The sequence below is a fragment of the Xiphophorus hellerii genome, chromosome 6, assembly GCF_003331165.1.
Source record: "Xiphophorus hellerii strain 12219 chromosome 6, Xiphophorus_hellerii-4.1, whole genome shotgun sequence".
Taxonomy (NCBI): Eukaryota; Metazoa; Chordata; class Actinopteri; order Cyprinodontiformes; family Poeciliidae; genus Xiphophorus; species Xiphophorus hellerii.
In genome coordinates, this window is record NC_045677.1 from 770,817 (window position 1) to 784,535 (window position 13,719).

Consider the following 13,719-nt stretch of genomic DNA (forward strand, 5'->3'; position numbering starts at 1 on the left):
CTGTTCCTGTTTACTGAGAAAAAGAAAAACAGATCCTGAAATAAATAAATTATGAAAATAGACCAACATGTCTCGTTGATCAAACTCTGAAATATGATTGGATGCTCGGCTGAACGTGGCTTCTCTACAGTGTGGCACGTACGTAAATGCCAGAAGTCAATTAAGAATACATGCAATGAAATAAGAACGGAAGTGAGGTCAAAATAAAAGCCCACCTTGCATTTAAAATGAAAATACAACTCATGTGTGTACTGTAATGCAAATCTTCTCAAGTAACTACTATTGTTCTGTTGTGTATGCATGAAGAATATGTAGTGTCATGCCCGAAAGAGATAATTTAGGATAGAGAAACTTTACTTTGAAATACATCACCAGAACATTAAACGCTTTATGCTAGTGTGAGTTCTCCAGAGCCTAACGTGTAACTTAAGTTTATGTAAGCATGTACAGGAGGGCTGACAGTAGAAACTGAAACCGGGACCGTTTGTGTTGTGAGTCGGAGTTACAGCCCGACCCCTGGAAGCTGCTGGTTGGTTCTCTGGTCAGGTAAGAGCAGCCATATCTAATACTGCGCCGAGCTCCGCAAAGAAACCAGTTCATTTAGATGAATATTCTGTATCAGCAACGCTTCTTCCACCTGCCACGCAATAGTACAATATTTTACAGTTTGAATTAAAGCAGCCCAGAGTTCGGCTCATACTACGCTTTTGAAGCAACCCGATTTCACCACAAGGAATCTCATTTTTAGTTCACTTCAGCTAAAGTTCCCAGCTTAAAACCTGTATCAGTCTCAAAATAAATAAATTTACAGAATGAACGTGTAAGAATAATTTAGTGTTTATTTGACAAAAACAAACAAACAACAACAACAACAACAAAACTGTTACAGTGCGTTGTGCGGAAATAATATAAAAGATTAAGTCTAGAAATGAGTCCAAGGAAACACCTGAGTGAGGAGACGCATTCCTTACCAATCAGCCGGGGGATAACCCGGGGAGAAGCATGACGAAGCGGAGTGGGAGGAATTTGTTTCCTAAACTGAGGAAACTATTGTTTTCCCCAAGGATAACGTTTTGAGATAAATAATCTGTCCTTTTCTTCATGAATAAAATGTTACTCCATGATATAATTTAATTAATAGTCTGTGATCTCGCATATTCAACAGATCTGCGGATGTTGTTTGTTGTTCAGGTTCATGTCTTTACCTTTCCACATAAACACTATTATGTTTATACCAGTCACATGTTGTAAAAACAGCCACCAAGGTAGTGGGTGATGGATAAATCAGCACACTCAGCTCCTTTAGACTAGGAGCAGCAATTAGCAAATCCCTGGTGGAACTGTGCATCTGCTGAGCTCATTATACAAATGAGCGGACAGGCAAAAGTTTTTGCCTGTCCACCTGTTGCCATACTGCGTTTTTGTGTTAAAAAATGGGAAGAAGTATAAACGTTTTTAGGATTTTTTTTCCCCAGGTTTTTGCTTGTTTTTTATTAATCTATTTAAATAGTTTACAGTTAGATTTTGTTCAAAACCAGTCACTGGTATGGCACAATGATTGACTTAGAAGTATCAGTGCATCAATGAAGTATCAACGCATTTAATTAATAATAACTCATTAAATACTAAACAAATTTTCACACTTTTTTTGCTGGAAACTTTAGTCAAACAGCTATCAAAGCTACACGTACAAGGAAATTTTTTAAAAAGTTTGATACATGGTTGAGGATATTTAATATTATAAAAATATGCTATTTTATTTTATTTCTAAAATAAAATGATATTTTAATAAAATATTTTATTTTAGAAATAAAAAGTTATTTTATTTCTAAGGTTAGCTCTCAGATAATCTAAATCAATGTTAGGGAATGATTCAAACTTTTTAACATTTATGAAATCTCAGTTACCCTTCATAGCGGGAGCTGAACCCCGGTATTACACCAAGCACATATAAAGTAAACTTTTTAACAATTCAACAATGACAGGCAGCAGTGCATATTTTTAGCTAAAGCTGTTAGCTTACATTCCAATGTAGGCTGTTTCCTTCAGTTGGAGAATGGTAATTTGATATTAGCCATGGTAACATTAATTAGCCATGGTAACTGTATTAGTTACCATGGCTAACTAACACGTAAATACTGTTATTATTAACCTTACTTTTTGCTGTATTCTAAAGATGAATGTCCATTATATTATATTATCATATTACTATTGTAACTAATGTATTGAAATGCATTATTTAAACTAGCACAGATTTTATTTTGAAACAGGAAATTGAACTGAGATATTCTGTTTTGAACATCAATTTGTCTCAGCAGTTTATTTTTGTCTTTTTTTTGCTATTTCTGTTGTTCCTCTGATCAGTTCCCTGCAGTGTCTGATTCAACTGTTACCACTAATTCAATGGTCAGAATCTAAGACCAGCATCTCGGCAATCATTTTGAAGCTCCAGTCCCTACACATGTCCTTTTCTCTAATCATGTTTTGTATTGCCAGGGCATCACTATGGCATCGTGGATATTTCATATGTATGTGATGGTGCTGTCTACCTTCATCAGCTGCAGCCAAAGCAAGAGGGACAAAGTCCTCTACTGTTCTGGTAAGAAGCAATAATGCGATTTGCCCCTCCCCCACTACTTTCTGTGAGATTTAACATGTTGGCAATTAAAACCTGCGTCAGGTATTGGCATCAAAGAGGCAGGAGGTTATGACTGAGTGTGTGACTGACTATGTAAAGTTTTGTGTAAACAGCACAATTTCTAACTCCATAGTAAGGTATTTTCCAAGAAACAAACTCTGGATTGCCAGTAATCTCAAGAAAAACAAACAGCCTTGAGGGAACGTTGCAATGAATTATTGAGGAGTATACAACAGCCTCCTATAGTCAAGATTAGAGACAGCAATTAGGCCTACAGGAAGAACCTGGATTATGCTCCAGCAGAAGATTAAAAGAGATGTGTGGTCATTAGTGACGTATAGGGAGGAAAAGTTATGACAATTCTAAAGGGCCCCTGAACGACAGGGGCCCTCCACAGTTTATTTATTTATTTTTTGTTCATAGAAATAAAAAAAAATGGTGCCCTGTCAAGTTACAAAATTAATCATATTGTGTTTTCGAAGATTGTTTTCAGCAGTAAAAATTTAATGTTCCCACTCCCAGACCAAAAAACACACATCCATATTTGCCCTGAGCCCCCCTGGACCTGCATGAAATGGTTCGTTTCTGCTTGGCGGGCTTGACGGTGTTCAGCAGCAGTCAGTAGAAGATACAAACGACTGTGGCAGTTACTATACCACTACAAAAAATTATAAAATCAGGTTTTCAAAATAAAAAAAATTAAAAAAAGGATAGAGAGAAAGGCAAGAGTGTCAATTTATAACCCAGTTTTTCTCCAAGAGAGGTGGGTAGACTGTGTGAGATTATCAACCATTTAGCATAGTTAGCTTAGCTACAGACTGTTTGCCTCCATTTCACTAGCATTTAAAGAATTAAGGAAAAAAATTACCAAGAAATTCCTATATTTAACCTGTCCCTGTACCTTTTACCACTTAACAGATGAGTCAGTCAGCAGCAGCTCTAACTCACGTCCCTCCTGACCAGCCTCTCCTAAGTGAAATTAAAGCTGTAGTATAACTTTTATTAAAAAAAAAAAATATATATATTTTTTCACATATTTGTTAAAACTGTCATTATGTTGTGACAATATGGTATGAGAGATAATCTGTGAAAAATCTATTTCCTCTGCTTTCTCAAAGTGCTAGAAACAACCAGTCAGTGGCAGGAGAGTTTTAGTGCTGTCAATCACAATCTCATGTGGCTGCTCATCCTTCCTCCCCCTCACTCTGTGCTATGCTGCAGCTAGCATAGCCTGTTGTGAATGCTCAATCTAGTTAGCATAGCTACCAGTGACGGCAGATAAATGGTTTCCTGTAATGAAATGTTGTTTCTCCACCATTAGCACATTTAGCAGTGAGTGAATGAGGTTGATTGACAGCACTAAGAACCTCCTCCTGGTTCTGATTGGTTATTTTGGCTGGAATGTTGCAATACTTTAGCCAGTAATAGTGATTCAGGGACGAGGTGGAGGAGATTGATTGTTTTCTCAGATTATCTGTCTCACAACAAACTGTCACGACATGGTGACAGCTTTAACAAATATGGAGAAAACATATTTTTTATTAAAGTTATGTACTGCAGCTTGAATAAAATGCAACTTCATAGCATTTTTTGAGAAGTCTGGATTGCTTTATGTGTATTTTCCATGTTGCTTTTGATTGTTGCTCGTGGAGAGAGACATTTCAGTAAGCTAAAACTAATAGAAAAAATTTAAGCAACCTACAGTACTTGCATACTGTATGCGGATTGTTGGATGTTAAATTCATGAGCACTAAATATTGTGCTAGTCGTTACTATTCTCTTTTGTAATTTAATTTTATTTCCTCTACACATCTTGACTAGCGACCGCAACAGTATCAGCAGCGACAGAAACATAAACAATGAAGGGAAGAGGGAGATGCGCATTTTGTTGCTGGAAAAATAGAAACTATTTTGAGTTTTGCTCGCCAAGTCTGATTATTACTTATAAGTAATAGCTTTGGGCTTGGTTTTTTCTAAAGTCGCTTGCAGATTTAATGAGTCGCAGGTTGCGGTTTTTGGGCTTGGAAATAAGCAGACATAAACCCCAGAATGTGTCTGACATTCAGTTAGTTTTAGCTCTCCATGCTCTCCATGTCCATCATTCCCCGGATGATCCGTCCCGTTGTGTCTTTGTTAATGTCAAGTTAATATTTTACCTGTGAATTACGTCGAGCTTTGCGTTGCGCTCCATAAAACTGCGCAATAAACGTGAAAACAGCCACGAATGAAGATGTCCGTAGAGTTGTGCAACTAAACGGCATTATAATAATTAATGTTAAGATAAATGTCACAAATCTGTGCAGCGGGACATCTGAGTTGTGGAGCAGCAGGAGGAGCGCTGTGCTCTGACAGCAAGCAGGGCCTAATTCAGAACCTGGATGATGGACTATAAAATCCTATTTATAGTTTTCCAGACAATAGAAACACACAAAAACACGCACAAATTACTAAAGTTTCTTTTGTACTGTTGTAACCATTAAACTATCTCCCCTTCAGTTCAGCCATATAAGTGGAAATATATTGTTGATGTTACTATTATAAAATAACTTGTAATTAAGAATTGGCAAAAATCAATGTAATTTTCACAAGAGGTGGAGCGTTGTTAGCAGCTGCTGAAAGTAACTAAAAATGTTACTTTTAATGTAACTTAGTTACTTTCCAAATCAAGTAGTCAGTAATCTAACTAAGTTACTATTTCAAGGAGTAATCAGTAATCTGATTAAAGTTACTTTTTCAAAGTAACTATGCCATCACTGGTGGTCATAGGTTTCAAGCAGAAGTGTGACCAGATCAATAAAGCCAATGAACTGAACACTCTTTAACAGGTCAAGTTTTGAAACAGACTCTGTGCTCTCCTCTCCTGTCCCAGATCCCCAAACAGATCTCCCACCATCCCTTGCCCACCAGTCTTTTCTGTCACACCTGAAATATTTCATTTACCTTTGTCACGGATGCTCCTTTGGCTTTATCACATTATTTAACAAAATCATGTGATGCTGGTGCTCCTATTTTCTCCCCGACCCACTTTCCTGTCTCCAGAGGTCAGAGGAAGAGGCAGCTCAGGGAACAGGAACAAAGCCACAGTACAGTTCCACATTATGTCAGCCAGTCCTAAAGGCCTGTACAAACCAGCTATGTGGGATTCTAAATCACATCTTCCATCTTTTCCCACCCCGGAAAAGTTTCAATCACTGTGGAAGACTTACTAGGGCTGTTGTAAAAGAATATTTTAGCAATCGAGTACTCTATAGAATATTTTTACAATTATCTGAGGAATCATTCTGTCTTTCTTTTTCTCTCTCTCGTTCATTCCTACCGTTCACTCCAAAACCGTGACGACGCGATTCCGACGCCACAAAAGCTGTTATAGTCCAACCATCGCACTCCGCATACTTGAACAATAATTGTAAATACTTCAGTGTTCACCTGGACAACAAACCAAACTGGAGATCCAACAGTGAAGCTGTCTACAAAATGTGACAAAGCAGTCTGTACTTCTTGAGGACGTTTAGATCTTTTTATTGTTTGTAGAAAGATGTAGATCAGGGGTCTGCAACTCCATACCTTGGGGACTAGTGTCCTGCAAATTTAGATACGTTTCTGATACAATACATCTCAGTCAAATAATCAGTATATTAGCAGGGCTAATACTGATGTGGTGATTCAGTCACTTGATTTAGGTGTGTTGGGCCAAGGACACATCTAAAAGATGCAGGATACCTGCACTGGAGGGCTGGACTCCAGTGCAGGTCACTGCATCACTGTTGTATATAAATCTTCTACAACAGTGATGCCCAGTCTTAAAAAGCTGTTTTCCTTCCTGTAACTTTTAGATCAAAGCTGCCCAAGTCCAGTCCTTGATGGGGAACATCCTGCCACCTGTAGATGGATCCCTAACCCCAATGCACCTGAATTAACTGAGTGTCTGAGGCAGGCCTCTGCAACATATGAGTCTAATGACTGCTGGTGAGAGAATTGCTTTCTTTGATTGATGTGCATTGTGATGCATCTAAAAGTTCCAGAAAGGTAACTCTCAAGGACTTCACCTGGGCAGCCCTGTTTCCAGGTGTTATTCTCCAACACACCTTGATTGAATGGCAGATTCTCTCACCAGCAGTCTTTTATAATTAATAAAAAAAAGCATGATCTAGCTCTGCATAAAATATTCGTAGAAATTTAAAACACTATATTGGGCCTCTCCTTGGGCTGCCACCTTATCGTGGTGGAGGGGTTTGAGTGCCCCAATGATCCTAGGAGCTATGCTGTCTGGGGCTTCATGCCCCTGGTAGGGTCACCCAAGGCAGACAGGTCCTAGGTGAGGGACCAGACAAAGCGCAGCCCGAAGACCCCAATGATGAATAAAAACATTGGACTTGGCGTTCCCTCGCCCGGACGCGGGTCACCGGGGCACCACTCTGGAGCCAGGCCTGGAGGGGGGGCACGATGGCGAGCGCCTGGTGGCCGGGCTTTTACCCATGGAGCCCGGCCGGGCTCAGCCCGAAGAGGAAACATGGGTCCCCCCTCCCATGGGCCCACCACCCGTGAGAGGGGCCAAAGGGGTCGGGTGCAGTGTGGGATGGGTGGCGGCAGAGGGAGGGGACCCTGGCGGTCCGATCCTCGGTTGCAGAAGCTGGCTCTTGGGACGTGGAAGAGCCAGCTTCTGCTCTTCTGGTGGGGAAGGAGCCCCACTCTCTGGTGGGGAAGGAGCCGGAGCTAGTGTGTGAGGTCGAGAGGTTCCGGCTAGAAATAGTCGGTCTCACCTCGACGCATGGCTCTGGTTCTGGAACCAGCCTCCTTGAGAGGGGCTGGACATACTTCCACTCTGGAGTTGCCCAAGGTGAGAGGCGTCGGGCAGGAGTGGGCATACTTGTTGCTCCCCATCTCGGCGCCTGTACGTTGGGGTTTACTCCGGTGAATGAGAGGGTAGCCTCCCTCCGCCTACGGGTGGGGGGACGGGTCCTGACTGTAGTTTGTGCTTACGGGCCGAACGACAGTTCAGATTACCCACCCTTTTTGGAGTCCTTAGAGGGGGTACTGGAGAGTGCTCCTCCTGGGGACTCCCTTGTTCTGCTGGGGGACTTCAACGCTCACGTGGGCAATGACAGTGAGACCTGGAGGGGCGTGGTTGGGAGGAACGGCCCCCCCGATCTGAACTCGAACGGTGTTCTGTTGTTGGACTTCTGTGCTCGTCATGGATTGTCCATAACGAACACCATATTCAGGCATAAGGGTGTCCATATGTGCACTTGGCACCAGGACACCCTAGGCCGCAGTTCGATGATCGACTTTGTCATTGTTTCATCGGATCTGCGGCCGTATGTCTTGGACACTCGGGTGAAGAGACGTGCGGAGCTGTCCACTGATCACTACCTGGTGGTGAGTTGGCTCTGGTGGTGGGGGAGGAAGCCGGTCAGGCCTGGCAGGCCCAAACGTGTTGTGAGGGTCTGCTGGGAACGTCTGGTGGAATCCCCTGTGAGACGGAGCTTTAACTCCCATCTCCGGCAAAACTTCGAACACGTCCCGGGGGAGGTGGGGAACATGGAGTCTGAGTGGACCGTGTTCCGTGCCTCCATTGTCGAGGCGGCCGATCGGAGCTGTGGCCGCAAGGTTGTCGGTGCCTGCCGCGGCGGCAACCCTCGAACCCGTTGGTGGACACCTTCGGTGAGGGTTGCCGTCAGGCTGAAGAAAGAGTCCTACCGGGCCTTTTTGGCCTGTGGGACTCCGGAAGCAGCTGATGGGTACCGGCAGGCGAAGCGGCATGCGGCTCGGGTGGTTGCTGAGGCAAAAACTCGGGCATGGGAGGAGTTTGGAGAGGCCATGGAGAAAGACTTCCGTACGGCTTCGAGGCTATTCTGGTCCACCATCCGGCGTCTCAAGGGGGGGGAAGCAGTACGGCACCAACACTGTTTATAGTGGGGATGGTGTGCTGCTGACCTCTACTCGGGACGTTGTGGGCCGGTGGGCAGAATACTTCGAAGACCTCCTCAATCCCACCAACATGCCTTCCATTGAAGAAGCTGAGCCTGGGGACTCTGGGTTGGGCTCTCCAATCTCTGGGGACGAGGTCGCCGAGGTGGTTGAGAAGCTCCTCGGTGGCGAGGCTCCGGGGGTGGATGAGATCCGCCCGGAGTTCCTTAAGGCTCTGGATGTTGTAGGGTTGTGTGGCTGACGCGACTCTGCAATATTGCATGGACATCAGGGGCAGTTCCCCTGGATTGGCAGACCGGGGTGGTGGTCCCCCTGTTCAAAAAGGGGGACCGGAGGGTGTGCTCTAATTATAGAGGGGTCACACTCTTAAGCCTCCCTGGCAAGTTCTATTCAGGGGTCCTGGAGAGGAGGGTCCGTCGGATAGTCGAACCTCGGATTCAGGAAGAGCAGTGTGGTTTTCGTCCTGGTCGTGGAACACTGGACCAGCTCTACACCCTCGGCAGGGTCCTGGAGGGTGCATGGGAGTTCGCCCAACCAGTCTACATGTGTTTTGTGGACTTGGAGAAGGCGTTTGACCGTGTCCCTCGGGGAGCCCTGTGGGGGGTTCTCCGGGAGTATGGGGTACCGGGCCCTTTGATACGGGCTGTCAGGTCCCTGTTTGACCGGTGTCAGAGTCTGGTCCGCATTGCCGGCAGTAAGTCGGGCTCGTTTCCGGTGAGAGTTGGACTCTGCCAGGGCTGCCCTTTGTCACCGATTCTGTTCATCACTTTCATGGACAGAATTTCTAGGCGCAGCCAAGGTGTTGAGGGGATCCGATTTGGTGGCCTTAGGATCTCATCTCTGCTTTTTGCAGACGATGTGGTCCTACTGGCCTCATCAGGTCATGATCTGCAGCTCTCGCTGGAGCGGTTCGCAGCTGAGTGTGAAGCGGCCGGGATGGGGATCAGTGCCTCCAAATCCGAGGCCATGGTCTTGAGCCGGAAAAGGGTAGAGTGCCTTCTCCGGGTCAAGGGGGGTGTCCTGCCCCAGGTGGAGGAGTTCAAGTATCTCGGGATCTTGTTCACGAATGGGGGAAGAAGGGAGCGGGAGATCGACAGGCGGATTGGCGCAGCGTCTGCCGTCAAGCGGGCGCTGTACCGGTCCGTCGTGGTGAAGAGAGAGCTGAGCCATAAAGCGAAGCTCTCGATTTACCGGTCGATCTACGTTCCCACCCTCATCTATGGTCATGAGCTTTGGGTCATGACCGAAAGAACGAGATCGTGGATACAAGCGGCCGAAATGGGTTTTCTCCGTAGGGTGGCTGGGCTCTCCCTTAGAGATAGGGTGAGAAGCTCAGTCATCCAGGAGGGACTCAGAGTAGAGCCGCTGCTCCTTCACATCGAGAGGAGCCAGTTGAGGTGGCTCGGGCATCTGGTCAGGATGCCTCCTGGACGCCTCCCTGGTGAGGTGTTCCGGGCACGTGCCACCGGGAGGAGGCCCCGGGGAAGACCCAGGACACGCTGGAGGGACTATGTATCTCTGCTGGCCTGGGAACACCTCGGGATTCCCCCGGAAGAGCTAGAAGAAGTGGCTGGGGAGAGGGAAGTCTGGGCCTCCCTTCTGAAGCTGCTACCCCCGCGACCCGACCTCGGATAAGCAGAAGAAGATGGATGGATGGATGGATTGGTCCAAATAAGAGAGATTCTTTTTTTCCTGTTAATTGCCATTAGCTAAAACAATAATTCTGTCTTCTTGTTCTCTCCCCCCACCCCACCCCCCCCCACCCCCCCACCCCCCTCCTCCCAGCTTGTAAGGCGATTGTGGATGAGCTGAACTACTCAATCAGTCAGGTGGACCCAAAGATGACCATTAATGTAGGGAGCTTTAGACTCAACCCTGATGGAACCATGACAGACAAAAAGGTAGGGCGTTTGTTGAATACTGTACATTTAAACCTCTTTGTTGTAACAGTTATCTGACTTTTCATACACTTTTAACACATTTCACTGCTCTCAAGGCTTTGCTGAAGGTCCTGATTATGACTGGACATGAGGCTAAAATGATATTTTATCCTGCAATTGATGTTCTTGAGAGCTTCTAAACGTGGCAGTGTTTAGGATCCTGAAGTATTGAGATCAAGACTGCCATTTATACACCGAATTTCAAAAAGGAAAAGTATTTCTGAAAGTACATTTTATTTGGGTGACTGAGAACTCAAGAAGATGTTTTATTAATTCTTGGCTAGTTATACCTTTTAAAAAGAGTTATATATTATTTGAATTAAGGCTGGGTGACATGGCTGAAAAATGTATCAGGACAGGTTTGATGTGCTAGTTGGGCGCCTAACTCCGTTACTTCTCTACCAAGGCAACCACTGCACACCTGTCAAACCTGCACAGAGAGTGGTAATCACACTATGCGTCCTAGTGACTGATTGAGCTGACTGTCTGTTGCATAAAAAATAGATTGATGTGAACACAGTTTAGTGTCATGCAGTTTCCTGTGCAAGTCATCAAATCTACAGTCGTAAAAATGCACCTTTTTTAGGCACCTTGTCTGGCAAACATTTGCTCTGAGTCCATGTGTTACAAACCTCAAGGTCTTGGGGTTCAGGGCTGGTAACATAAAGGTGTCCAGAGAAAGAAAGGTGGAATTTAAAATGGTTTCTAACAAAACATGCTTGCATGTTTGATGTAGGAAAACAATTTTGATAACTTTTGATCTTGAATGCTTCAAGACAGTGCTGAGTGATTGTGAAACCTGTATCTCAAAAGCTGTAGGAGGAGTTTGCTCAGATACAACATATGTAACAGAGACAAAATGGCTTTGATCCAAAATGGCCGACTTCCTATAGGAAGCTTGGCTGAAATATGTGGAATTTAGAGCTAAACGTATGGCAACGGCATGACCTCTGACTTTGCCACGTTGCTATGGCAATGACCACCAAAAAAACTCTTCTGTTTTCTGACAAAAGACAATCTTGATTAGCCCAAGAGGCCAGAGACTGAGTTTTCCAAGAAAAAAAAGTGACTTCCTCTTCTGAGGGGCCAGGGCTTGTAGGATGTCAGAATATGATGACATACCTCATACCAAGTTGGTCATTGTGTGTGAAAGTTGGGGCCTTTTGTTTGCTTTGACAAGTACGCTAAGTTTGCTACAAAATGCTCAAAACGTCACTTTCAGTCTTGCATCCCTTAACTGCATACTGATCAAAAATGAACGCAATACTTCAAAATCCCTAGGAGTAGTTTGTTAAAGTTTGAGGTGTGTAAACGTCAAAAATGGCCAAAATTTGCCCTTTGACCCAAAATGGCCGCCTCCATGTACATTTTGTGGCATACCTCCAAAAGACTTTTTTTTCTTGTTTGGGGGTGTTCTTCCTACATATTGAGTTTCATTTCTCTATGACATATGATTGTTTGTCCTATCTCACACACACTTGCGATTCTATTAAAATAGTTTTGCGTGGGGGATAATTTTTGTATCACTTCGCCTAATGATTTAGAGCAGAGACTGGAAGTCAGTCCATCTTGCTCAACATCAGTGTTGAACCCCATAAATGCACTGGTTAAAAAATGTCATTAATGCATTTCAAAACTTTGTGAAAACCTTCACCAAAGAGCTAAAGTTGTTGTATAAAAAGTAAAAATGGAATTTCATGCCTTTTTATATGTTGGCAACTGGTGCTCCAAAACTTTGGGCAAAATAGTACCAACAATCCAAAATGTTCCTTTAAATTACAAGACATTCCACCTTCATCGAATGGAATAATGACTGTTATGTGACTACATAAAACACTATGCATCTTAATTAATAAAAAATCTAGGATGCAGGATGACTTAATTTAGATTGCTCTAGAAATATTACGAGTTGCACCATCTGTCACTAAAGCTGCATCTTTAAGGCCTCCATGTCTCCAAAACTAAGTCTGTTAGTTTTCTGATGAGTTGCAGGGTTTCCCCCAGTGTATTATAGGCCTGGCGGCCCGTCATGCTTTACTAGCCCCACCGCCAGGCTAAGCCTTTCTTGTTTATGTTTTTAGGAAAATAATAATAAAATAATAATTTAAAAAAAACAAAAACTTATATATATTTTTTTTTTAAAGCCCGCGCCTCTGCTCGTTGCCTCGCGTGCTGCAGCAGCTGGATGTCTTAAGTTTACTTCAGCGCGGGTCGCGCGCGCCTCCTTTACTCAAACTGGACACAGGCTGACCTGTGTGGATATTTACATCAATCCCCTGTGAGAAATTCTGTTTCTTTCCAGAGTGTTTGATCAAGGTAAGAGTTTAAACCCCACCGCGTTGCTCTGGTTGATCAGCTTGTAGTCACACTTTCAGAGATGCGGGTTGAGGAGCAGTGAGTATGATTTATTTTTGTGAACAAAGAATTATATGCGGACTTTACAGCTCAACACGCTGCTCAGCGCCCGGCTCTGTGTGCGCTGATAAGGTGTATGTGGTCCCGGTTGGCAGGTGCGTTAGTGGTTAACGAATCAGCGCTAACCTCATCCTGCAGGTTCAGCCCGCTGAGGAGCTTTCGCGCTGGTTTTATATTATTTTATTATTATTATTGGTATTATTTTTCAGTTTACACGGTGCAACAAACCATATTAAATGCTTTGTCCATGTAGCCAGAGTTAATGTGCGAGGCTGTGCTGAGATTTGAGAAACGCGTTCCATAAACTCTACCAAACAAAATAGTTTCTGTGTCCCCTTGTTTAAAACTCAACAGACACGAAATGGAAGAGCTACTAAAGCCACATTAGCAGCATTGAATTAAATCTCCTGTTTGTTGCTCATCTCTGCGCAGTGCAGCGGATTTAACTCCTCATGAAGGGCCGGTCCAAGGCTGTATGAGGCCTGGAGCAGAATCTGACTTGGGGGCCCCTCTTGCTGCTAAAAACATCAGCACCTCTAACAGCTTCTGTGTTACATTTAATCTGGGGGAGGGAGACTAGTTTAATTGGCCAACCTAAAAAGCAGCAAGTTATAATTGCAGTTTATTCATTTGTATTTGTGAACAAACAGAGCTAAAACTAAGAGATTAAACTCATAGCATCAGATTGTTGCTATGGTAACAAAACAGTTTAACTATGAATATTGTTTACAAAGTAAACTTGCCAGCTCCTTAAAATCTTACATATAAATGTTAAACAATTTAAAATCTTTTAATTTA

At 43.8% G+C, this 13,719-nt stretch overlaps 1 protein-coding gene across 1 annotated transcript in view; it reads left to right on the forward strand.

Moving 5' to 3' along the window:
- Positions 1–391: 391 nt before the first annotated feature.
- Positions 392–13,719, forward strand: part of cnpy1 (canopy FGF signaling regulator 1) — a 32,838-nt gene continuing 19,510 nt past the window's right edge. Inside the window, exons 1-3 of the mRNA XM_032566558.1 lie at positions 392–546; positions 2,497–2,599; positions 10,352–10,467. Of these exons, the coding sequence (XP_032422449.1) occupies positions 2,506–2,599; positions 10,352–10,467 (210 nt within the window). The 5' untranslated portion in view covers positions 392–546; positions 2,497–2,505. The remainder of the gene's footprint in view (positions 547–2,496; positions 2,600–10,351; positions 10,468–13,719) is intronic.